The sequence below is a fragment of the Necator americanus genome, chromosome I (genome assembly GCF_031761385.1).
Source record: "Necator americanus strain Aroian chromosome I, whole genome shotgun sequence".
In the NCBI taxonomy this organism is placed as follows: Eukaryota; Metazoa; Nematoda; class Chromadorea; order Rhabditida; family Ancylostomatidae; genus Necator; species Necator americanus.
Genome location: NC_087371.1, coordinates 15,876,812 through 15,900,801, shown reverse-complemented (window position 1 = coordinate 15,900,801; position 23,990 = coordinate 15,876,812). Strand labels below are relative to the sequence as shown.

The window sequence follows — 23,990 nt, the reverse complement described above, 5'->3', positions numbered from 1 at the left end:
ATTCGAAAACCACATTATTTTTCTATTTCTAGAATTTTCTCTTTGCATTGCGTACTTTTCACAATCAACTCCCTCATGATTAGATCGTGGTTAATCTAATGTCGTAAAACCAGGCTTCCATGAAAGGCGTTCCGCTGCATAGGAATTCCGGAGGATTTGCGAAACATGTAAGCAGCAGGTTGAAGCTGAGAAAGTATGAACTGCTGAATTATGTAATATCTGAGCGCTTGTATTCAGTGTAACAAGGGGATAATGTTGCAAAACGAATACCCTACTAATTGGACCGTGTTAATTTTTCTTCTAATACAGGTCAACTGGACGTGATCAACTACAGTCGTGATGTATTCGGTGGAACTTGCTTCTGCCAGGCACCAATGGGAAAACGTAAGTAGTCTTTCTTCTCATTCTTTCCAGCAAGACCAATCGATAATGGATCTAGTTTAGCATCCGTATCGATTGAGAAAGCAGGCGATTACATCAGCAGAAATGGACTTTCAGTGGCGTATAATTCAACATACATAGATTACAGCGCGGTTGGTTTTTTTCTCTTTTTTCATTGAAAAAATATGCACTTGTTTCACTTTACCTATTTGGATTTGTACGCACGCGGCGGAAAGCAATATGTAGAGGTAACTTGTCAATAATCACTTTAAAACGTGAACGAAAATTCTCACTGGGACGTGTCTCGAAACATTTTGTGGGAAATTTACAGCAAATGATTGTACTGACAAAATATTTCTATTTTAGCATTTTATGATTATTTTCGGCTTTTTAACTTGGTAGTTCTCTGGTTTACTGCTATTTTGTTAGCATTGCATCTTTTCTATAGAGTTGGCATAAGTTCATTTATGTCAATAAATAAAAAGAAAAATGTAAACACTGGGTGTTCCCATAGATGACTGTCTCTGTCCGTTCGATTAAAGTAGCACATCAAAAGTTACGTGAGCTCGTACAGACACGTCGCGGTCATTCAAGAGGATATAAGTGACGGCAACTCAATCTAATTGCTCTCTGTATTCACTTGGAAGGATCTCACCCCTCCACCTCCACACTCCTCTCTCTGCTCCTGCCCCCTCCCCTCTTTTTTTAAAGGCAGCATACCATGAATCTGACCTGGTAAGGAGATTCGTGGGAAAAGCTAGACGTGGGATTGTAGATTTCGAGACCAGGTGTGGTTCCGCTCATTTCTTCTTAATAATTGTGAAAAACAGCGTGGGAACCGCTTAAACCTTCACGAGGTACGTTAGAATGGGCCTCTATTCCCCTTTCACGTTCTGGTCCCCTCAGTAGCATGTTCATTGGTTTTACTCGAATAGACTGGTGAAGAGACCCGACTAGTCCTCCTCACCAGCCTATTCGAGTAAAACCAGACCTAGATCGCTTGCACGAAGACGCAGCGCGTCGCAAATGAAATCCTCGTTTAAAATAACGTCTTCACCGCCGTTTTTTTTTACAAGAATTAGGTAGAGATAAACGGAACCACCCCTGATCCCACAATCTACAAGCCCATCTCCAGCTTTTTCCGCGGATTCCATCACCACTTCAGATTCGTGGTATGTTGCCTTTAATCGCAGTAAGTTTTTATCTTCAAATCATCCCGATAGCATTCCGTCCTGCAATTCAACGAAACTAAAGTGATATTCAGGCTACTCTCGAAAACTGTAGATTCATTGGTGGGACATTTGGTGGAACGTCTTGTTATGCAATGTACGATAAATTGCTCATGTCGATTCTTCTGACGATTGGAACGTTCTTCTTGGCCATTACTTTCAAGGTAATTTGTACGATAACAGTGAAGTGTTCGTGTTTCTCCATCCACATTCTTCATCATCTATTTTCCATTCAGATCACTGAATTTTGCTTTTAGAAAATGCGTAATTCTTGCTACTTCCCGTCACGCATACGACAACTGTTCAGTGATTTTGCTGTGATGATATCCATTGTGATCATGACTTGCATCGATATGGCTGTAGGCATTAATACTCCCAAATTGAATGTTCCAAGCTCGTTCCGCGTGAGTTTCTCTCGGAATCTTTCTTTTTCCTTTGGAATTTCTTAATATTCACTACATCTCAGCCAACTTGGGATGGACGTGGATGGTTCATTCCACCTTTCGACGGCAATCCTATCTGGACGGTGCCGCTTGCAGCTCTGCCGGCGCTACTGGCCTGTATACTGATCTTTATGGATCAACAAATCACTACAGTTATCGTAAATAGAAAAGAGAACAAACTTAAAAAGGTATTCAAGGCAATATTTGAGTGCGTGTTTGTGTTGTGTTGGTTACAGATTGTTTGTTGTAATTGTTTTTGCATTAGTATTTCTGAAGTATTTTCTGCTTCCCCTTATTTAATACCTTACTGAGTTCAGGGATGCGGATATCATCTGGATCTCCTAGTTCTCGCCATTCTTATACTAATAGTCGGATTTTTGGGACTACCGATCTATGTTGCTGCTACCGTACTCTCGATTAACCACATCAATTCGCTCAAGGTCGAAAGCGAATGTAAGGCTCCCGGAGAAGTGGCACAGTTCGTCGGAGTACGGTGCGTCACATTTCTGACTGTTTAGGAAGTTCCTACGACTCACTTCTCCATTGAAGGTAGCGTGTCATGAAATTTTAGATGTTTGGGTCTCTCGTCAACAATTTAGAGTTCGGAATGGCGTGGTAACCTACTAATTTCCTAGGAACACGTTAAAACGCGCTACTCATGCACACGTTCCGATTCCATTCAGCAGTCCATTCATTGCTTCTACTTGAAAGTGCTGCTGAGGAAGCCTCATTGATTTTCAGTCGCTCCCCCGTGGACACGGGTTGTGTGCAGGGGTGGTAAGGTGTTCTAACGTAACTCGTAGGAACTAAAGCCGTTTTTCCGGATGATTGGAGGGTTGAGAGTGATCACGCGAATATCCGTAATCTGCATCCCGAGTTGTATATTGTTCGCGAGAGATCTAAACAACGAAAGTATGATTGTACGCTGCCTTTAACTGAAGTATTGATGTTTTTCTTTAGATACTATGAAGTGAGCTCAAGCAGAGAATGTGTAACGTTGTGCTTAAGTTCACTATCTTAAGTGCTACCGTGCATAAATGTTATTTTCCAAAAATAAAAAAATGTGCAGCATTTTGCCAGCAACAAGATTTCTTATCATCTGAAGTAGAACGTTAAAATTATGGAGAAAAAAATTATGTGGCACTAGGCTGGAACTGAAGTCAATTCGGTTCGTAGTTCTATCTTGTCTCTTAACTTAGTTATATTGTTCTTTGAGTTCTTCACGTCTACACTTTCAGAATCATGTTCAACCAAGATCCAAGATTTTACAAAGTTTGCATCTTTGATGGAAAAGTAGTAATCGTTTTTAACACATCCTTATACATAACTAAATTTTAAACTGCTCTGAAATTCACTGTCTTGACCATTTTTCATTTCAGAGAACAGCGAGTGACTGGTATCATTACGTTCTTGGTGATTGGGCTTTCCGTATTGATGACTACATTTCTTGGACGAATTCCAATGCCTGTACTTTACGGAGTATTCCTTTATATGGGCATATCTGCACTAAGCGGTATCCAGCTGTTTGATCGCATACTCCTATTGTTGATGCCGATGAAGTGAGTTGTTACTATTTCCTTCAAAAAAAATCTTTATATTGAATACATGCACACAATTCATTTAACCGTTAATTCATTATATCACCCTACATGAAACAGAATGGAGAACTTACTTTCAGGTATCAGCCTGATACCATCTACATTCGTCACGTGCCTATAAAGAAGATCCATCTGTTCACAGCTTTCCAAGTTGGATGTCTGGCCGTTTTATGGACAGTGAAGTCGATCAAAGCAACATCAATTTCATTTCCTATTATGGTAGGAGTATCGTATCACATAGTTTTCTGTATTTGTGTCTGCGCAGACGACCGCCACGCATCCGGAGACTCGCATCGCATTTTTGATGCGTCACAATCCTCGTTTCTCTGCTTCCAATTGAGTGTCCAACGGGGCCATGCGGGCAAACTTAAAGGCATCACCCCACGAATCTGACGTGATATGGATTTTTGATGGTCAAAGAATATACGGGATCGTAGATTGCAGAAACGGGTGGGATGCTGCTTTTTTCTTCCTAATCGTCGTAAAAAATGGCCCCGAAGATGCGGCTTCGAACGTTCCGGAACGCTTTTCTGCAACGAGCTCTATTGGGGCGCGCCAGCCTTGTGCACGCGGTGCATCTTCCGGGCCTTTTTTACGGCAATTAGGAACAAATGGACAGAATCGCTCTATTCCCCATAATCTACGTCCTCGTATAGGGATAACCCACCTGAAACCCGTACCACCCCACCCAGATTCGTGAGGAGATGATTTGAAGGCAGCGTATCACGAAGTCGCGTAGTACGGAAACGCCAGGGAAAGCGTAGAGTATGGGTTGTAGATTACGGAAACGATCTTCCCCTAATCGTCGTAAAAGAAGATAGCTTGGGAACCGCTTTAGTTTCGAAAAGGAACGTGCCTCCATGTACATGCTCTGGTTCTCTCAGCATGCCTTTTTTTTGATCAGGCTGCTGAGGAAGCATCATCGATCTTTGACGACTGTGGACGTGGCGCGTTGTAACTGCTTTCGTGGGGAAGAACACCGTCTTTCACGTTCGTTCATTTGGTACGAACATTATTGGGAGATGAGCAGAGTCACGCTCGTTTCCGTAATCTACTCCCTGAGGTCGACTTTTCCCTTCTACATCAATTTCGTGATACGCTGCCTTTAAGAATGAGCGCAAACTCAAATCTACGTCTACTCAGTTCTTTTCGTTCCTTGCTTTCAGTTGGTTGTGATGGTTGCGGTACGCAAACTTATGGAGAAATTCTTCACTGTGACAGATTTGAAATATTTGGATGACCCAATGCCAGACTTCCATCTAAGAAAGAAGGAGGATTTGAAAAGAAGACAAAGCGAAGTGGGCTTTTTTTTCGTTCATCTATTCTTTGCTAATTCATTCTTATGTAGGGCGAACCTGTTGACATCGAACTGGAAGAGAACCAGGCAACGATTCATGCTGTGAAGACTGAAGCTCATCTGCACATTCCAATGGCCAGCGGAAATGTTATCAAGATCCCTTTGGCAGCAATTCAAGAACCGAGCCATTCAATCAATATGACCAAGGAAGTTAGCGGTAGACTTTTTAGGTTAATGAAAGAGACCATAGTGTAACACGGTGTTCCAGGTTAACAGCAGTGGCATGTGGAAACACATCAGTTCACGTGACTCAAGGAATTCGCTTAATAAAGAGATGCCCAAAATGTCGTGAGTTCATCTTTTCCGGAACAGAGTTCCCCGAGATTCCCTTTGCTATTTCTTTTTTTTCTCTATATTCTTGTTCAGCTCTTATACATCTCTTCATCTGGTTTAGTAATTCCTATTTTTATTCATCTGGCTTACTTAGCTACTCATTTAAAAGAAATAAATAAACATTGTAGATCAAAACCTTTTCTCCAAACCTCTTAATTAACTGTTATTAGCTTTTTTATCTCTTACATCTGGTTTTGTTTCGTTTCTTGGGGTTCCTGAATAAAAATGATCCCATTCAAGTCTGAAGTTGTAGATTTATCCCATATTTTTTTCTATTGCTGTACTGATCTAATTTTTTATAGTCATAATGATGCGCCGTTGGAAACTCCGGAAGAAGATGAAGACGCCATCATGATCAAGGTATGGTGGCGTGGTTTTTTTTTTCGCTAGTCTTTTATTTTTTGGCGTTGATATTATCATCGGTTTAGTTTAGAGGGAATAACTAAACCACACTTCGGTCAGTGGTGCAGAAATGTGTGCACTGTTGTGTGAAACCTGTGTAATGAGTTGGTGTAGTCCCATGGCACATTTGCATTTGCATTTTTACCGCTTCTTTCGTGTTGTTTTTGTTTGTTAGTCCGGATCCCAGTTGTACACGTTTGGTTCATCTACCCCTTTTCCCACTAAGATTTCTCCTACCAAAAAACAAGTGCAGTTTTTTTCGCGCTTCGGCATCGTTTTCAACGATTTCATCAATCAAATTTACCAGAGTCGGTCACTATTGATTGATTTGTGCATCAAGTATTAAAGATCTCAAGAAATTGTTGCATTCTATTTTTAGAGTGTAACTTCAACAGTATGAAGAATGCTGTTGAGAGTGAGCGCTTTATGCGCTTTCGAAAATAACAGTGGAATCGCTCGTGCTCGAAGCATGCATGAATTTCTGGTCTACGACAACTGCACGTTGATCCATGGTCGCCGAAGAGGCGGGGCGTGAGGTAGAGTGTAGAGAAAGAGCGCATCGTAACACACAGTGCACTTTACGTTAATTAATTATTTCTTAAAGTTGTTTTGGTTATTAGCATGGTTGTCTGAGTCGTTTGATATTTAGTTGTTAAAAATTGAACGTAGTGCTGAAGAAACTGTGGACCTGACGCTCCGCCCATGAGTTTGGATTTCATCGCGTTAAGAGGGAGAGATCCCAGAAATCTCGTTCTTTTTTTCTCTGGTTGTCACAGCTTAATTACATACACTGATCTATAAGTAAGACAAACCGTATGAAAGTTTTTGATGTGGGAAATAATCAGGGTGCAACACCCTATAATTATCGACTTATGAGGACTTAATACTCATGAGGACTAGGGGGCTGCGTACACAAGTCTGATTGTTGCCTGCACGTAGTGATCCTGCTTTCACTAAACGCAATCAGACATTTGAGTATACATTTTCGGAGCTTACGAGCTATGTAACCTACACTGTTATATGAGAAAAGCTTCGTACATCTTGCAAAAAGCTCCTGTCGTCCAGTATCTGGCTAAAAGTCATACCCTGATAAGTCACATGCCTGACGGAAGTATGGAATTTTTGACGACAAACGTCCGTCTTGTAACATGGGCTGCCGGTCGCTGTCAAGTGAACTCCAACCAACTGCTGTGTCCAGACCACTGCGATATCTACAAGCACTGTTTGCTCCATTGAGAAAACACGCACCAGGAATCGCCTCATTATCAGCATCGATAATTACACCATCTGCTGTGACGATCCTGGCGAAAGGAAAGTAGGAGGCTGCGCAATAGCTGTGAGGAGTTACAACAACGTGATGGAGGAGTTTGGTTCAAGGTCTCAAGATGCGCCTTTCTAGGAGTGCGGGATCGCAGAGGAGTCAAACGTTGGATTGAAGTGCTCATACCCCTGCGGAAACCGCTGTGGACTACAACAATGACGCATTTCATGATAAACTCAACACGTTGTTATCCAGATATCGAGTTAGCAGGAGGTAACTGTCAGATTGAGTTGCGAATGTAAAGATGGGCCTTGAACCACAAAAATGTGATTGGAAAATTGGACTTATTCCACGAAGGAAACATCGAATAACGGAAGTCGTCCAGTAGTCCTTTGCGAGAAGACGAAGCTCATAACTTGATCCGTGCTGAAGAAACGCCATAACCTTACCTGGCAAGGAACAACCCAGTTAACACCAGAAAAGCAGTGAAAGCGAAAGATGCCGACTCTTAAGTTTCAGCTAGATTACGTTCTGACAAGGAGCATCCCTTTGCTGGACGTGGCAAATCTGAAAGAAGATGAATGCAGAAAGAAGTGCCGTCAACGAATCTTGACTAATATTGGAATACAGACCAGGAAGAGAGTGGATGACGCTAACTTTTTCACTAAATGTATTCAGGGCGATTTAAAGAAAACGCTCCCGGTTCTAGAACAGAAAAGGAAGCTCGTCTCTGCATTCGCGGAGAAAATATCCACGTACAATCCTGTATGTGTAGCCCGCGCTACTGGTGAACTCAGCCAGGAAAAGCGTCTGAGGAGATTGTGTCATCAACTGAAAGGTGATTGTGAGAACGAAGGGACCTCAGGAGCGACGTAGTTTGAAAAGGCGTGGGAGGACGAGACACAAAGCACATAATCTGTCAAGGGAGTATTGATAGCATAATATAATATTTAAGAGGTGCTCGCTTGTCCACAATGTTGCAAATGGATTCGCTGTCGCGGAGGCAATTTTACCCGTTTGGAAGGAACAGCAACAACAGGGTTTCACCACACAAGGCACCATAACCCTTTGCACACGTGCATGTCCAATGACCGACGTACACCCCGGTCAGTGAAGAAACACCGACTGAATCGGAGGTTCTGGCCTGTATTCAAATGGTGGAAAATGGAAAATCTGGTGGAGTTGGTGTTAGTTAGTTAACGGAATTACCGCGGAAATGCTGGAATATCTTCCTTCTGCGGGGATTCATGGGATCACAAAGATCATCCGTTCAGTATGGATCGGCGAAAGGATATCAGAGACACCCTGTCATAATTCCTCTCCACAAGAAGGTATCCGTGACGGAACCCAGGAATTATCGAGGAATATCGCTGTTGCGTGTGATATTCAAGGTTCTGGAGCGGAGAATACTGGATTAGTTAATAAAACAGCGCGAAGAAACCACCGCGACAAACAAGCCTGCTTTCGTTCTGATCGTCGATGGACCGGGTGTCTATTGTCAGGAGAGTGATCGATTGTGGCAGTAGTATTTGAAACCTCTGCAGTTAGCTTTTCTGAACTTCGAAACCACTTCGGACTCTCCTCACCAAAGTCGTCACCTCGACGCGCTTCGCGCCGATGGAGTAAAATTCGTACGCTCAATTATCGGCACGGATAGAAGAGCAGGTGCTGGATTTCAGGCACCAGCCAGATGTGCTACTTCGTTCGGAGTGGAAACTGAAGTGAGGAAAAGAGGTCGTGGCGGACTATTTCTGTTCAACTTTGCAATCGATGGCGTAATGCGAAGAACAGTTGAGCAGCGTCCTGCCTATGTCTTTTTAGCCTCTGGTCCCCTGCTGTATCTCGAGCATGTCGATGATGTAGTAATAATTGCTTCTAGCAGCGCGAAGTTACAACATGTTATTATCCTTGTGTAGAAATTAATTGCGGCTTAGGCACTGCGTCTCCATCCTGACATAAGCAGACACATTTGGATCTCTTCGAGATCCTCAGCGAGATTCAGGGTGGACAGACAACCAATTGAACTCATGGATGGATTATGTTATTTGGACTCTATGTTGGAAATCGAGAGCAGCCGCGAAAGAGATCTTTAGCAGGAATGCAAGCAATTTGGGCTTCAACTTTAGCAACTTGGCTTCCAACTTATTCAAGAAGTGCTTATGGTCGAACTCCATCACCAACAAAGTCAGGCTGCGAGTCTACCTATCCACAATTCGCTCTATCAGACTTGGGCAGCGCGGTCGATGGCGATGAAAATGGTTGACTGCATGGAGAGAAAGCTGTTTTGACGACAGTTAGGCTACTTTTGGCCTATGGTGTGCCATAACGAAGAGTTTTACTCGAAAGTGGATACGGTGTACCGCCGGATGACACACGAAGAAATTCAACATCTTGCCCGGCCTTCTTAAGTAATCGCATTATGAGGAGACCGTCTGACCGTCTTGTCCAAGTTGTCTTGAGAATGCTTCCGGATCCTAATTGAAAAGGCTCCCTGTTCATTAAATAAAACTCTGAACGGATGTGGTGAAGGAAGACCTCAGAACACTTCGGGTTGAGAGGCAGTTTAGTCGTGACGTCGTAAGGTTTCGCAGGATATAGAATAGCAAAGGGATAGATTTTTGCGAGCTTTTGTAGCTGAAGATCGAATAGGATGTGTTCGGATATATTTAAGGACGACACCCTATCGAAAATACGGAAGTAGTGAGGAAGCAATTATGCACTGTTACGAACAGTGTACTATTTGGGATAGCCATCGCGATCGAGATAGAAACTTATTCATCTGAAGAGGCTAGTTTCGGGGCTCTACATCGATCGCACCCACTCGCTTCACTACAGCACTTTTAGTGCACCAACTCATATTAGTGCGCCCGGTTTCAGGTCGTTTTGATCTGACTTCCTCACTGCATCTCATTCAAGACTTCCAATTGCCGTTATCGACAACCTGTTACATATGTGCTAGCACATGCGCCGCCTCGTATCCTCATATGTTTTTTGCGTTATATCTCTTTAAGTATAATGTTACCACCAACGGAAACCGCGAAAGATACAGAAGCAGAAAGGTAGAGGGAGAGGGAACCACATCCCCTAATTCCATTCCCCCAAAACCTGGTTGCAGCGCTACTATTTACTGTTGCTGCTTTTCGCAAACATCAGTTGTCTTCAAAAAAAAAAGAACAAAGACAAAAGAAACTGCAAAAAGAAAATAATAAATATAAATAATACGTAGTGCATACTGATAGATGAGCAAGCGGCCATCGGACGCAATCTCTCCATATACGATATTAAGGCTAGGTTGGCACTGAATTGATACATCGACTCGCCCAGCAAGTCAGTGTATAGGTCAGGTCAACATTCATTCATAAAACCTTAACAATCCCGAATTGTAGTCTAACGCGTTGGAGCATCGCAACCGGAGTTATAAGCAAAGGACTTATGACTAATGAAACATGAAAATAGAACTGAAGCCGAGGTCATACAATGTTTTTTTTTAACGTCGCTGAGAGATGCATTAAAAAAAGGAATTAGGCAGAGTTATGTCCACAAAAAAAAGCAGCCATAAGTTTACGAACGGAGCGTAGCAACCTCCTTTGCTTATTATATAGGTTGAGAGTCAGCATCAGCGTCATCTAAAAGCAAAAACATTCTCTTTTCTTGAAAACTTACTTCTTGTGGTGTAGTAATCAAACGATATTACATTGTTTGTTCGTTCGTTGAAGTAGTACTTTGCAATCTTTCTTCAATGACGGGTATCTGAGCTCGAACGTGGCACATTTGTGGTATAAATGTTAGAGGTATGAGCAAGCTTGTCTCAGGTTGAGATATCCATTTAGTGCTGCATCCTGAATAAAGCTTTAAAGCTAAAGAAAGCCACGTACTCTCTTCTGCTGAGTATTCGTATAACACTCACGTTGCATGAAGCTTCATTCTTTAATTCAGGATATTCCAATTAAGGCTAGCCACCATTGATTTGTGAAGTTTTCATCGATCTAGCAACACGTGACAGTTGTTTGCACCTGCGACAATCCATCGCGATGAACTGCAAACTCGGCCATGGCGGCATCCATTAACCCGTAACTGAAGTTACCCACTTCATCAAGCTATTTTCAGGTGATTCGCCCATCACCTCATGGATCATCCACAAATTTATCGGAAAGTCAACCGCTGTTGAAGGGTAAGGAGGACGACAAATCTCCGCCTGTCTAGGTTATATTACTTCTTAGTATTACACAGTAGTACAACAACTTTGTTTACTGCATATTGTTTGTGTTGTTTGTTTGCCTTACTTGTTTATGCTTTTTCTTCTCATATTTCCATTGTAAACAGCTGCCATAAGGAAGCTTGTTGGGATCCGGTGCGAAAGCTTACCACATCAATTTTCGCCCCGACCTTATCGTCACCTCCGCGTTAATGAGGGTTAATTGATAGTTATGTTAGTGTTATGAATTTAGTAGTTGTCGTGAATGAAGCGCAATATTCTTCTACTCTCAGTAGTTTTTGTGGTATTCAGGGGCGGATTAAGAGTTTCTGAATTTTTTAAGCCAAATGGGAACTCTTTCAGATTATTTAAAGTCAAGAAATGTGTAGGGTAGCTTACAAACCTCAATTGGGCGGGCTATCAGTTGTCCACTACTGCCAGGGCCTCGTCCACCTGTCATCAGCCCTGCCCTAACGCGCTAAACACGCCTCCTTCCGCCTTGTCACCATCAGGCTCATCGCCTGCGTGCAATTCCGTCCATGCTTTTAACCGGGTTTTGTTAATAAAAACTAGCTCCGCCCCTTTGTCGACACCCACTCCCAATCCATTGTAGCTCAAATCCTTTCAAATGTATTTCGTATTCTATGATATATTACATGACAATGTTGTTAATTTGTCTTTTTCAGTTATTCATTAGTTTATGGTTTAGTTGTAGTATTATTTTGGTAGAGAGATTACATAAACACTACTTTGATCTAGCAGTCCGCCAAGTAGTTTTTATGTATTCATTAACTGTTACGCTGTTTTTTTTTTCATGTTCTTCTTCACGTGCTTTAAGACTAGGCATTTTGTTTCACATTTCGCTCCAAGTTGTACACTGTTCGTGGGCACTTGCGGACAACTAACACAAATTTCGTGTTGAAGATGCTGGCTGCTTCATAACCAATCGATTTGGGTGCTTTCCGTCGTCTTATCGATCTCCGTTCCATTCCGAATCGATTGGTTTTGTTTGATGATTGATTTCTCTAAGTGCGACATATACTGCATTGTGCGGTTTGAGTAGCGTTCAGTATTTTCTTCAGCGCTGTCGCTACAAGTTCGTTTCTCTCCCTTTGATCTATAACTTTCTGAAATCGTAATTGTGAGAATTTTGACAGAGTTATTGTGAATGAAATAGATTCATATAAATGCCATGTAGTTTGCTTTCATTGGGATCCAATGGCCTTTGAATTGGACTAACTTCAGGAGATTAAATAGTTTCTCTTCATGATTTAATGGGTTTGTGGAGCAAAAAGTGGTGAAAGAGCTACACCACAACTCGTTCATAAGATATTCTCTTTTACTATGGAGCGTATTTTTATTTAGAAACGCTCTAAATATCCTCGCGAAAACGTCATACAAACCAATGTGTTCTAGTAGTGTCATGACTATTATCAGTATCATTTGCGATGCGGTTGAGTAGCCGGAGGTGGCGGTGTTTGATGGATGACGTTTGGATCCGAGCCAAACAGGGCAGCCATCACAAGCTAAAATTAATTTCATTTGTTAGGATGTCATACTTTTTCTTGACAAATAAAAGTACTAAGATAGATCTGAGGAGCGAATTTCTATTTCTTCCCTCTTCCCCTCTCTTTCAAGCTTCAGTTTGCTCAATCATTAAAGAAACCCTACTCGATGATTGGGTATCCCTCTTCTGTTGCACTTCTGGGTCAAAATCTATCCCTTAGTTCCCAAATTTTCTGTTCGCCGGTACATTTGAAGGAATGGATCTGTCATTTTTTCGTGTCTCAAAGCTCATGCTTTGAGACACGAAAAAATGTCATGCTCATGCTTTACATCTAAGCAACCTATCACTGTATTCTAAACGTCAAAGATTATCTTATGAAAGGCAGAAACACATAGCTTATCATCTCGCTGAGAAATATTGGTGAGTAGGTGGCTCACAGGTGAATCACGGTTTAAGATGTGATTTTTTAAACTCGGGTTAAATCGAGATGAAACTCTGCGTATTTGCGTAAGCTGCTGTGGAACTAGCGGTTGGGAAGTGGGACCATAGCTAACCTCACTCGGATTGCAGCGATGAGGGGTGCTAGCACGAGTCCCACCTCGATGCCAAATTAACCAGGGCACGGCTTTGAGAACAGTCGCTTACGCAACTTCACCAAACCACATGTCGTTTTGATGCAAGTACACGAGCATTAGAATGTGACTGCAATTTTTCTTTTCATTAGTCGCCTAAGATCGGTTGACATGATGCGATAACGTGTATAGATGAGAAAGTCCACAGTTTTTTTGACGTCCATTATCATGCATTTCTTTTAGTATAACAGAGACAAGATTTGTTTCTTTCTTGTTCAGGGTGCTACATTTTCATACCGACCTGCTTCAGGGATTAACCTAATTAAGAAGAAAAACACTTCGTGCATTTCTATCTCAAACAAATAACATTCTAAAACATGACAATCCGTCTTCGAGTGGTCAAAAAAATGCATGGAGCTCAGTCGCTGTCATTGACGTGCTAACGATTTTTGATAACTTAAAAATTATCTGTCTCGTTCTAGCTTAACATAGAGAAGACAAATCAGATCTGATCTCGAAACTCAGAGATTCTCCTCCGTCATGTCTTCCTATTTATCCGACGTTTTCAGCACTATATAACCCAGTTTGACCTATAAAATGGATAATTCTATGGACTTTTCTTCGTATACGCCTTTGTTACCCTTTCCATAGCTTTCTGCAATCTGTTTCAAAAGAACATGAAGCATAGCTTATCAATTGTGTATGCGCTTGTGTTCGAATTGGGACCTTCGCTTATGCAATTGCACCTTCACATTGCTTCGACCGTTTCGATATTTCTGCACTCCTTCCTCGGAATGTTATTTTTTTATTAATATTTGTTTGCATCTGCGATCTAGCATCTATTATCCTGACCAGAAAATTCTAGAATGGTGCACTTTGGATACAGGAAGGTTAGTTTCTTACTCTGTACGACTTCCTGTTGCTTTTTCATTGTTTTTAACGTAATTTCAAATTCCCGGCTATATTTCCTAGTTTTTCCAAATCCCTCTATCCGACGTTCTTTCCAGCCGAAGAGAAAGTACTACACATCCCGTGCGTCCTTCATAACTTATCCGCCCGCTCTCTGCCTCCTTGTACCCTGGTCTGAATAAATAGTTCTTCTCGACATCCACTCACCTGTAGAAATAATACGCCCATAATATAGCTGAATTGGCTCTCGCCAACCATCATGATTTTTTCCTTAGCGCATTGTGTAACTACCTGCAAGAGATCGGTAATCAATCAATAGAAATTTTCAAGTAGATGCTTCATGACTACTGGATCAAGGATACTTACTTGAAAATGTATCGTTAAGAAAGCAACATGAAGCAGAGACAAAAGAAATATAGCCATGGAAAAATAACCGACAGGAAGCATTGCTGTAACAGAACTTATTCCCCATAACACTGATGTATCGATTCCTAATACTATAATTTCGTTATTTCCATACCAAAAATCGTGCATAACAATGAGGATGCCGCGCCGCTTATAGCGAAAAAACTATTCCTTTCCATGTCGGCTAATGGCGATCGAATCAGTTCATTGTCCATCTTAACGATTTCTCCTATATAATCTCTACAAAAAAGGAGAGGTAGTATTGTAGTACTCACCAATAGGCTTAACAATAGCGGTGGTATAAAAAATACCGAAGGAGCAATACTGGTCAATGCTCCGCCTACCAAGTGCCCTAATAAAATTCCAATCACCAAGCAGAATCCGAATAAACATGTTCGTCGCTCAGTGTCGTCCATTGCTGCAACAATGAGTGGATATCATCATTGAAACGCTAGCATTCTGAGCAAATTCATCGCGCAAAGAAGAGCGCAGGACGTTCATAGTCGCCAGCCGACATTTATCTTGGCCAGGGTAGCCGCAACGCGTCACAACGCACTCTACTTTTTCGCTGCCTCTGCCCTTTTCACTGCTCCAGTTAACCGCGAACGCGGTCATACGTGGAAGCATAAGTTGACTGATATTCAAAGACATCGCTCCACGAATCTGGTGTGATAACGATTTTCCTTGGAGTATACCTGAATGGGGTGGTAGATTATGAATACAGGGGCAATTCCGCTCATCTCTCCCTACATCGCTGTAAACATACGGCTCCGGAACGCTATTTCTTACGACGTCCTTTATCGCAACGCGCCACCCTTGCGTCCCGCCCCGCCTGCGATCCGTCGAATGAAATGAATTGCCTATCGGGGCGTCCAAATGGATTTTCGACTAGTTGCAGGCGGGGACAGGGAGCAAGACTGGCGCGCTGCAATAGATGACGTCGTAAGGAATCGGATTCCGAAGCCGTCTGTTTACAGCAATGTAGAGAGAAATGAGCGGAACCACTCCTGTTTTCATAATCTACGACCCGATATAGGTATACTCCAACGAAAATCCATACACCGCCAGATTCGTGGGGTGATGCTTTTGATATCTCCGCTGAGGTTAGCTATGATTATATCCGGTTAATCCTGACATATGAAGAACGTGTTCTACTCTCACTTTCTTACTACTACTCTCTAACCATTTCTAGTGTTCTTAATATTTGTCCTATGTATATAGTTTCTGGACTTCTTGTACCTTAAACGATGTGTCTTTCTAGACGCAAGTTAGTAGCTGCTTAATAGCGTTATGGGACTACTGACGGTATGGTGCCAAGAAAACCAACCGTCGGTCGGTCCAACTTTCAGCCCCATAATGTGGAATGGAATGGAATGTGTAAACATCAAACTCACGGCATACATATTTATACCCTTCATTCTAACCAGTCTGAACGTCCGGCTAAAGCCGGACTTCAGACTTTCCGTGGTGTTTGCTTAGCTTGCTTCACTGATTAACGAAAATGGATATTAGTGCATTTTCTATAAAATTGGACTCGTGTATCTCCAACAATCTTTCTTCCTTTTCTTTATACTATAACTAAAGGCGAAAGATTTCATAGTCTTCTTTCTAAAAATGTCAGTTCTACATTTGGAGAACATTCGAACTTCAGCTTCAAACACTACTTATCAATACATTATAGACAAAATTTAAAAGTATCACGGGAAATATGGGTTTTCCTCCTGTTTTCTATAAACAGTTATCAAAGAATGATGTTTTGGCATAAAATGACGTGAATAGACATCATCCTACTATATAAAGAACGTTCCACGTCAGATCACATAGACATCTTGCTTCTATTTCAGTAGCCGTTTGCATGCGTGTTCCCACTTTCTGAGAACGGCATGCTACAAAATTGAGGCGAACGAAGAAGGATGTAGGCACGCGGAGGAGTCATAAAGGTGAAATGCGAAGCGCCCAATGGCCACGGCTATGAAACGGCTGCATCTGTCTTTTGCGTCATGCACACGAAGTTACTGCGCACCAATCCGTCGCCGGTGGATCCATCGCAACCCCTTCTATAGGTATCCTGCGCAGGTGGACCCGTCACACCTGCTTCTATAGGTATCTGGCGCCGGCTGGCCTATCCGACGCTGGTGGACTCGTCGCACTCCCTTCTATAGCTATATGGCGCCGGCTCACCAACCCGACGCCGGTGGACCCGTCACAAACCCTTCTATAGGTATCTGGCAGCGGTGGACCTGTCACACCCGCTTCTTTAGGTATATGGCGCCAGAGGACCCGTCGCATCAGCTTTTATAGGTACCTGGCGCCGGTGGACCCGTCACACCCCCTGCTATAGGTATCTGACGTCGGTGGACCCGTCACACCCGCTTCTTTAGGTATCTGGCGCCAGTGGACTCGTCGCATCAGCTTTTATAGGTACCTGGCGCCGGTGGACCCGTCACACCCCCTGCTATAGGTATCTGACGTCGGTGGACCCGTCACACTCCCTTCTATAGGCATCTAGTTTTGGGCTGATAGCATTGGTGTTATGAGGCTCCCAGCATAGCTCACAGAAGCAACAGCGTAGTTTGCGTCTCTAACAAATTGTGATTGTCGAGTGCTAAGATGTGGCGGTACCCGTTCGACAATTACCAATTGTTACAGATGCACACAGGCTACGTGCTTCGTGAACGGAGTTCAAAACGCAAGCGCGTAGCCTGCGTAACGGAAACGTAACATTTCAACTATCTTATATCCTATACTACATGTTTTGTCCTTATCCTTTTCTTTTATCGTATACGTCTTCTTGTAAGAGATACTAGCTTGAGGTTGTACCGAAGACTCGACACTGGTGCATAGAATCCAAGAAGAAGGACATATTTGTTCTGAAACCTTTTTACCAATACTGTACCCATATTATTAACTGATTAATTGAGCTGATGATTGCGAGCGACTCGAACTACCGCAACGACGTTTTGCACAATCTCTGCAACCTTCAAACATATGAAATTGTCCTCTAATTCTCTGGTGACTCTTTTGATGGAATACCATAATAAAGGTGGAGTACCTACCCGCATTTTTTCTAATATTAAGAAGGACATATGTAGGCACTAACAATAGGACGGCAAATTCTAGAAAAGGGTCAAAGATTTTCTCTAGCAAACCGGGAAATACGAATGCTCCAGCAAGCTCTCCAGATGAGATACCAAGCATCAACACCTGAAAAGATTACGGTGGTGGGTGGTCAGTCCAAAAAGACATATAAAACTACCGATATTCCTAGATATAACTCTACTATATTATTCTTCATGTCTTTCTCCATTCCTGATACTGGTTCGGATTGGTTACTGGCGCTAGTCACCTGCGTAATCGAAGGATCAGGAGATACTACCGTACTACCGTATCACATGCGTACGGTAGCACTTACATAATCCTTCACATCATACGCGACTGGTTCAGCTACATCACGAGCTCGATCGGCTGCCATCATCATTTTATTTGCAAGAAAGAAGATGCCATCGTAATATGCAACAACACGTCTACGTAGTGTTTCAGCCGTTGTCTGGATTTGTTCCACGTAACGTTCCGCGACTTCGGACATCTGAATGGCACTGTTTGTTACGGTAGTAACTAGGTGCAACATTTTCAAGTGTTGGGCTATATCAAAATTATTGTATTCGGTTGGTTTGTCTCCGCTAGTAGTAGCTCTGCGCTTTTTTATCCGCTCTCCTTACTATATCGATCGAGAGTGAGGAAAGTGAAAGAAGCATCTTTTGATGGGTTATGATAGCCTGACTACAAATCTAGGAGTCACACTAAATTCTCCCATGTTTTTTTGCACCTCCTGTCGTGAAGACTTTCTAAAGTAGTTCAAGTTATCATGTCGACGGAAGCCAAACACACGGTGCCGAATACCTTTAGAAATATCTAAACTGTCTGTTGTTGGGGAGAATCCTTTGGATGAACATGTCACTTTAACAGCACTAGACTTACCGTACACTTTAACAGCACTAGACTAAATGGGAACTACTCGATGCTTAAGGGCCAAAAATTCCCTGATAAATCGTAATCTGACCTTTCTTATAAACATCATTGTTGATTTCCTTCTTGTTTTTTAGAGTATTCACAGAATTTACCCAAAAAGGTAAACAGCACCCGAACTTTGTGTACTTGTAGTTGTCAGCATTCATGTATGTCTAGCATTCATGTATGTCTAGCCACATACTTCCTCGCTCTTTCACCCTGTTTCACTCGTATACCCGTCCCTGTCGTCCGTATAATAAAAACACTGTACATATTGGACTCTGTCGTGCATTTATTTGTAATGGTGATTAAGCGCAGCATTCACGATTTAGAAAAATTCTTCTTTTTATTAACACATATTTCATTCTCGCAGTCAAACTGAATGGAAGAGTGTAACGCAGTCGGGAAGAGATTCGGTTGTGACTGCATGACCGACGATTCGAAGCAAGTCTAGTGCGGATGTAGCCTTACATCCCTTAGGGTATTGATAAATTGCTATCGGACTTGTTTGAAAGGTTAAAAACACTTATATAGACTCGCCCCTGCAGGTCATTGCGTAAGCGAATCGCGCATTCGTGAACCTCAAACGATTTTGAATTGGAGTGGGCGCACCCCCACGAATCTGAGGTGCTACGGATTTCAGGTGGAGTATTCGAATACGGGATCGTAGGTTATGGAGACGTGGGTGATTCCGTCCACTTCTTGCTAATTGGCGTAAAAAACGTCCCGGAAACGCAGTGTGTGCACGAGGCTGGCGCGCTCCAATCGAACTCGTTGTAGGAAATAGTGCGCCGGAACACTCGAGGCCGTATCTTCCGGGCCGTTTTTACGGCATTTATTAAGAAATGGATGGGATCACCCCCTCTCCTTAACCTACGATCCCGTATACGAATAATTCTCCTGAGATCCGTACCACCTCAGATTCGTGAGGTTATGCCTTTAATGTAAACAGCGCGCGCGAGCGAACAAGAGAGTCAAAGTACCGCAGTCTTGAAATCTTAATCATTATCCACCTTTCTGTAATGATAGTCATTGTGTTTTCGTTCATATTATTTCACCTGTACTCGACGAAAATTATATTTTTGTAGAATACTGCTTCTGGTTGTGCTTTTTATAGAAGTTTTGCAAAGTCTCGTATGTGTTGCCCCTTAGATGTTTCGCAAAGGAATTTCGACCGAGTATGAAAGAGCGAATGGGAAACACGAGTGGTGCAGCAGTTATCCACTCGTGCAGACATATCGGCAATCTCCGCTGACACTCCATTGACTTAACTTGACTTAATCGGCGGGCTGATGTCATCGCCTGACGCGATTACCCGCATCTTCGCCGAGGTGTGCCGTCCTTGAACACAGCTCTGCCCAACCTTCTCGATCTTCTGCGAGAGCTTGCACAGAATCAATCCATTCGTCGCTATTCCATATTCTGCGAAACCTAATGTCTCGCCTGAACTGCCTATTCACGCCGAGTGTTCTCAGGTCCTTTTTCACCACCTCAGTCCAGAACTTCCGTTTTCGGCCAGGCGGCTTCTTCCAGCTCGAACCCGGCAAACTCCTCAGAACTCGCTGAACAAGGCGATCTGCCGGTCTCCTTAATATATGACCAAAGAAGCGAAGACGATTTACTTCAGCCACTTTCGATGGCGGTGCAAAATGTTGGTATCTTCCACATGTCGTCCGCCGGTATACCACATCAATTTCTGCGTAAAGATCTTCATTGTGGCATACCCTTAGCCAAAAGTAGTCAAGTAGCCGTCTAAGCAGCATTCGTTCCGTGCAGTCAAGCCTCCCAATAACCGTTGTAGGTTCTGCCCAAGTCTCCGATCTGTACATCATGATGGGGCGAATTGCAGATAGGTAGACTCGCAGCTTGACTTCGTTCGTTGGACGGGGGCCGACCAGAGGCATTTCGTCTAAGAGTTAAATGCAGAAGTGGCCTTAGCGCATCTTTGCTGAACATCTCTCTCGCTGTTGTTCTTCAGCGTACAGCCCAGGTAACAGAACTCATCGACGAGTTCTATCAGTTGTCCGTCCACCCTAATTCCCGTTCGAGGTCTCAAAGAGATCCACATCTGCTTGCATTTATCAGGGCGTAGGCGTAGCCCATAGGCTGCAGCCAGCTTCGATAGAAGGTTGACAACATGTTGAAGTTTCGTACTGCTTTCTGCGAATATAACAACATCGTCAGTGTACTCGAGATCAGCCAAGGGGCACCCTGATGGTGCTAAGACAATGTCGGCAGGACACTGATCGACTGTTCTTCGCATAATGTCGTCAATGGCGAAATTGAACAGGAAGGGTCCTGCCACTGCCCCTTGTCTTACTCCAGTTACCACTTCAAACGGTATTGTACATCCAGCTGGTGTTCGAACTGCAGCAGTTGTTCGTTGATTCATGTCATCAAGCAAGCGAACGAACTTTCCTGGTACTCCATCGGCGCGGAGCGCCTTGAGAAGACGGCCTCGATGAGGAGAGTCGAACGCGGCCTAGAAACGCTAATTGCATTGGCTTCGAGTACCGCTGCCAGATTTCGATCACTTTGCTGATGATGAACATCTGGTCAATCGTAGATCGGCCAGGAGGAAAGCCAACTTGCTCGTCGCGCGTTGTTTCTTCGCGATGCTTAATAAGTCGGTCCAGGATAATCCGCTCCAAAATCTTGTACATAACACGCAGCAAAGAGATACCTTGATAATTCCTAGGGTCCGTGACGGATAACTTCTTGTGGAGGGGAATTATGATAGCGTGTCTCCACGAGTCAGGTATCCTTTCGTCTATCCATATTGAACGGATGATCTTTGTCATCCCACGAATCCCAGACGGAGGAAAATATTTTAGCATTTCTGCGGCAATCCCATCGTCTCCACCAGATTTTCCATTTCCATTTTTTGAATACAGACTAGAACCTCCGACTCGGTCGGTGGCTCCTCCTTAACCACATATGTCGGTCTATGAACGTGCTCAAGTTCTAGAGCTCACGGTGCTAGCCGGTTCAGCAAGGCCTTGAAGTGTTCCCTCCGAAGTGGAAAGGTTGCTTCACCGACAGCTACTCCATTGGCAGTGCTGTGGACTGGAGAACATCTTTTCGTTTTGCCCTATACTGTTTTAAAAGAGCATAAGCTTTCCGCGGGTTCCTGTCCTCCCACGCCTTCTCAAACTCCATCGCTCTTGACATCCACTCGCTATCGCGGTCTTGTTGCAGATGACGACGCAGCTTCCTTCTAAGGCGCTTTTCCTGGTTGAATTCACCAGCACTGCGAGCGGCACATACAAAATTGTACGTGAATTTTGTTTCCGCAGATGCAAAGGCAAACTTCTTCCGCGGCAATAGAACCGGAAGCGTTTCCCTTGCAGCGTCCTGGATGCACTTTGTGAAGGAATCCGCATCGCTAAGCTTCTTCCTGGTTCGTACTCCAGTATGAATAGACACACGTTGGCGGAATTTTCTTCTGCATTCATCGTCTTTCAGACCTGCCATGTCGATTTTCGTTTGAAGAGGGACTCCTCGGTTTCTCTTGTGGAACCGTATCTTGAAGCTGAGAAGAATTGGACGGTGGTCAGAGTCGAACGCGACGTCCCAAACAGCTCTAGATTTTCGGATATCTGACTGAGGAATGTTCCTCGCCAGAACGTGGTCGAGTTGAAGCTTAAGAGTCCTCATCTTCCGCTTGCGCTGCTCTTCAGGCGTTAAAAAGGTTGACCCTTGCCACGTGAGCTGATGGCGTCGATGATTCCTCCTAAACGTGGAAGCGATGATGAGGCCCGTCTGTTCGCACAAGTCGACCAGACGATCACCGTTGTCTGACGTGCGCTCCGCTGAATAATACCATTTTCCTAGCACATCGGATTGCTGTTCGAGTACCATCTTCGCATTTGTGTCGATTCCGACAATGACCACCTGCTGGCTTGGTATTTTAAACATCAACGCATTGAGTTCATCATAGAAGGCGTCCCTACTATTGTCCTCAGCGGTTTCCGTAGGTACGTGAGCACTTACGATCCAGAGTTTACGTCCTCTGCGATCCCGCAGTCGTAGAAAGGCGCATCTAGACGAAACTGAGCCAAATTCCTCCACCAATTTCTCGTAGCTATCGCGCAGCCACCTACTTTCTTCTCATCACCATCGCCGCAGTATATGGTGTAATTTTCGATGCTGACGACGGGCCTATCTCTGATGCGTGTTTCCTGCAGTGCAGCAAAAGGCACACAGAGATATCGCAGAAATTTGGATAGAGCGGCTTGTTGGAGTTCATTCGACAGTTCAGCGTGACGAAACAAATGGTTGTTGCCAAAGATTCCATGCTCCCTTCAGGCAGTTGACCTTTCAGGTTATGGGCTTTGGCGATGTGCTGGACGAAAGCACCTTTTTGCAATGTATGGGAATTTTTCGCCATATAACAGTGCAGGTTATATAGCTCGTACATTCCCAATGCGTACACTCGAACGCCTGATTACGTTTAGTTAAAGCAGGGCCACCACGTGCAGGTAGCAATCAGACATTCCATTATTTTGTACTAATGACCTAGAATAAAGAAAAAATTGCAAAAATAAACTGGTGCTTAGGAAGTTTACTTATTTGTGTTACGCTGTTGTTTATGTTAATTTTGTGGGATTCTAGGCAATCCTAGGTCCCTGATTTCTAGGTTGCGCTAATGTACACAACCAAACCTAAAGCTTTCTGGAGGATGGGTACCCCTTTAAATGAAACCTTAGTGCAGCGCCAGAAACTAGGTGTGCTCAAAAATCTACGCTTCAGAACGAAACTGTTGCCGCTACTTCTGTCTTTTATTTCTATCTTCGTAAAACACCCCTTTTGCACGATCTCTTCATTGCAATTCTACTTTAAAACTGAGGTTTTATTCACAAGGGATCATTGGATCGGGTAACTTTGTTAATTTTGTGCATGTTATTTTCCATTTCCCACGAAACATGATTAATTATGCTTGCACTGTCTGTGTAGTGTTAATTTCTGATCCTATGCACCCCACTTCCCAATCGCATAAAGTTTTCGTCATTTCATATTTTTATGCGTTCGCAACAACCGTGCCGAGATAGGGTGGGCAGAGCTAGCGACGGTTTGTGACAGTCTTCCTTCGGTTGTACCTGAGGGTCCTCTTCTATGTAAATAGTCAGCTGATATATTTCTATTTTTGTTTATTTTCCCTTCCATCAAGCTATCTTGAAAAAGAAAAGATAGAAGTAAGTGATTGCTGTACAAAGTGGAACTTCCATAGAAAATGATATACAGAAGTGTGAGGATTTTTCCGTAAAATTGCTAAAGAACCAGCCAGTTGTTCCTATGTACGTTTAATTTAAACCTCAAAGGCGAAGGTCAAGAACAATTTTCATCCGAGAAGGAGGGAATTTTGTCTAGAATGTATCACATGGATGAGA

General features: G+C 43.3%; 3 protein-coding genes across 9 annotated transcripts in view; 1 reads left to right on the top strand and 2 right to left on the bottom strand.

The window, feature by feature from the left end:
- Positions 1-11,207, top strand: part of RB195_005709 (uncharacterized protein) — a gene marked incomplete at both ends in the record, with an annotated part of 33,756 nt that extends 22,549 nt beyond the window's left edge. For both annotated transcript variants that reach the window (XM_064178387.1, XM_064178386.1), the window contains 13 exons: positions 310-384; positions 445-533; positions 1,646-1,774; positions 1,868-2,014; positions 2,077-2,241; positions 2,371-2,546; positions 3,433-3,612; positions 3,732-3,870; positions 4,818-4,949; positions 5,000-5,158; positions 5,217-5,296; positions 5,644-5,701; positions 11,112-11,207. In XM_064178387.1, the coding sequence (XP_064035438.1) occupies positions 310-384; positions 445-533; positions 1,646-1,774; positions 1,868-2,014; positions 2,077-2,241; positions 2,371-2,546; positions 3,433-3,612; positions 3,732-3,870; positions 4,818-4,949; positions 5,000-5,158; positions 5,217-5,296; positions 5,644-5,701; positions 11,112-11,207 (1,625 nt within the window). The remainder of the gene's footprint in view (positions 1-309; positions 385-444; positions 534-1,645; positions 1,775-1,867; positions 2,015-2,076; positions 2,242-2,370; positions 2,547-3,432; positions 3,613-3,731; positions 3,871-4,817; positions 4,950-4,999; positions 5,159-5,216; positions 5,297-5,643; positions 5,702-11,111) is intronic.
- A 1,431-nt stretch (positions 11,208-12,638) lies between these two features.
- Positions 12,639-21,401, bottom strand: RB195_005708 (uncharacterized protein; the record flags this gene model as incomplete). 5 transcript variants are annotated; one of them, XM_064178385.1, is made up of 12 exons in its annotated part: positions 12,639-12,725; positions 14,395-14,478; positions 14,554-14,636; positions 14,708-14,807; positions 14,868-15,010; positions 17,649-17,796; positions 17,849-17,938; positions 18,005-18,178; positions 18,571-18,587; positions 19,916-20,509; positions 20,584-21,082; positions 21,135-21,263. In XM_064178385.1, the coding sequence occupies 12 exons, from the start codon at positions 21,261-21,263 to the stop codon at positions 12,639-12,641; spliced, it is 2,148 nt and encodes a 715-aa protein (XP_064035434.1). The 5 variants fall into 5 exon arrangements, with proteins under 5 accessions (XP_064035434.1, XP_064035435.1, XP_064035437.1 ...); XM_064178384.1 differs by having other exon boundaries at positions 17,873-17,938; XM_064178383.1 differs by lacking the exons at positions 18,571-18,587; positions 19,916-20,509; positions 20,584-21,082; positions 21,135-21,263.
- Positions 21,402-21,642: 241 nt separating this feature from the next.
- Positions 21,643-22,897, bottom strand: RB195_005707 (uncharacterized protein; the record flags this gene model as incomplete). 2 transcript variants are annotated; one of them, XM_064178380.1, is made up of 2 exons in its annotated part: positions 21,643-22,642; positions 22,704-22,897. In XM_064178380.1, 2 exons carry the CDS (start codon positions 22,895-22,897, stop codon positions 21,643-21,645), a joined length of 1,194 nt encoding a protein of 397 aa, XP_064035431.1. The 2 variants fall into 2 exon arrangements, with proteins under 2 accessions (XP_064035431.1, XP_064035432.1); XM_064178379.1 differs by having other exon boundaries at positions 22,704-22,849.
- Between the last annotated feature and the right edge of the window lie 1,093 nt (positions 22,898-23,990).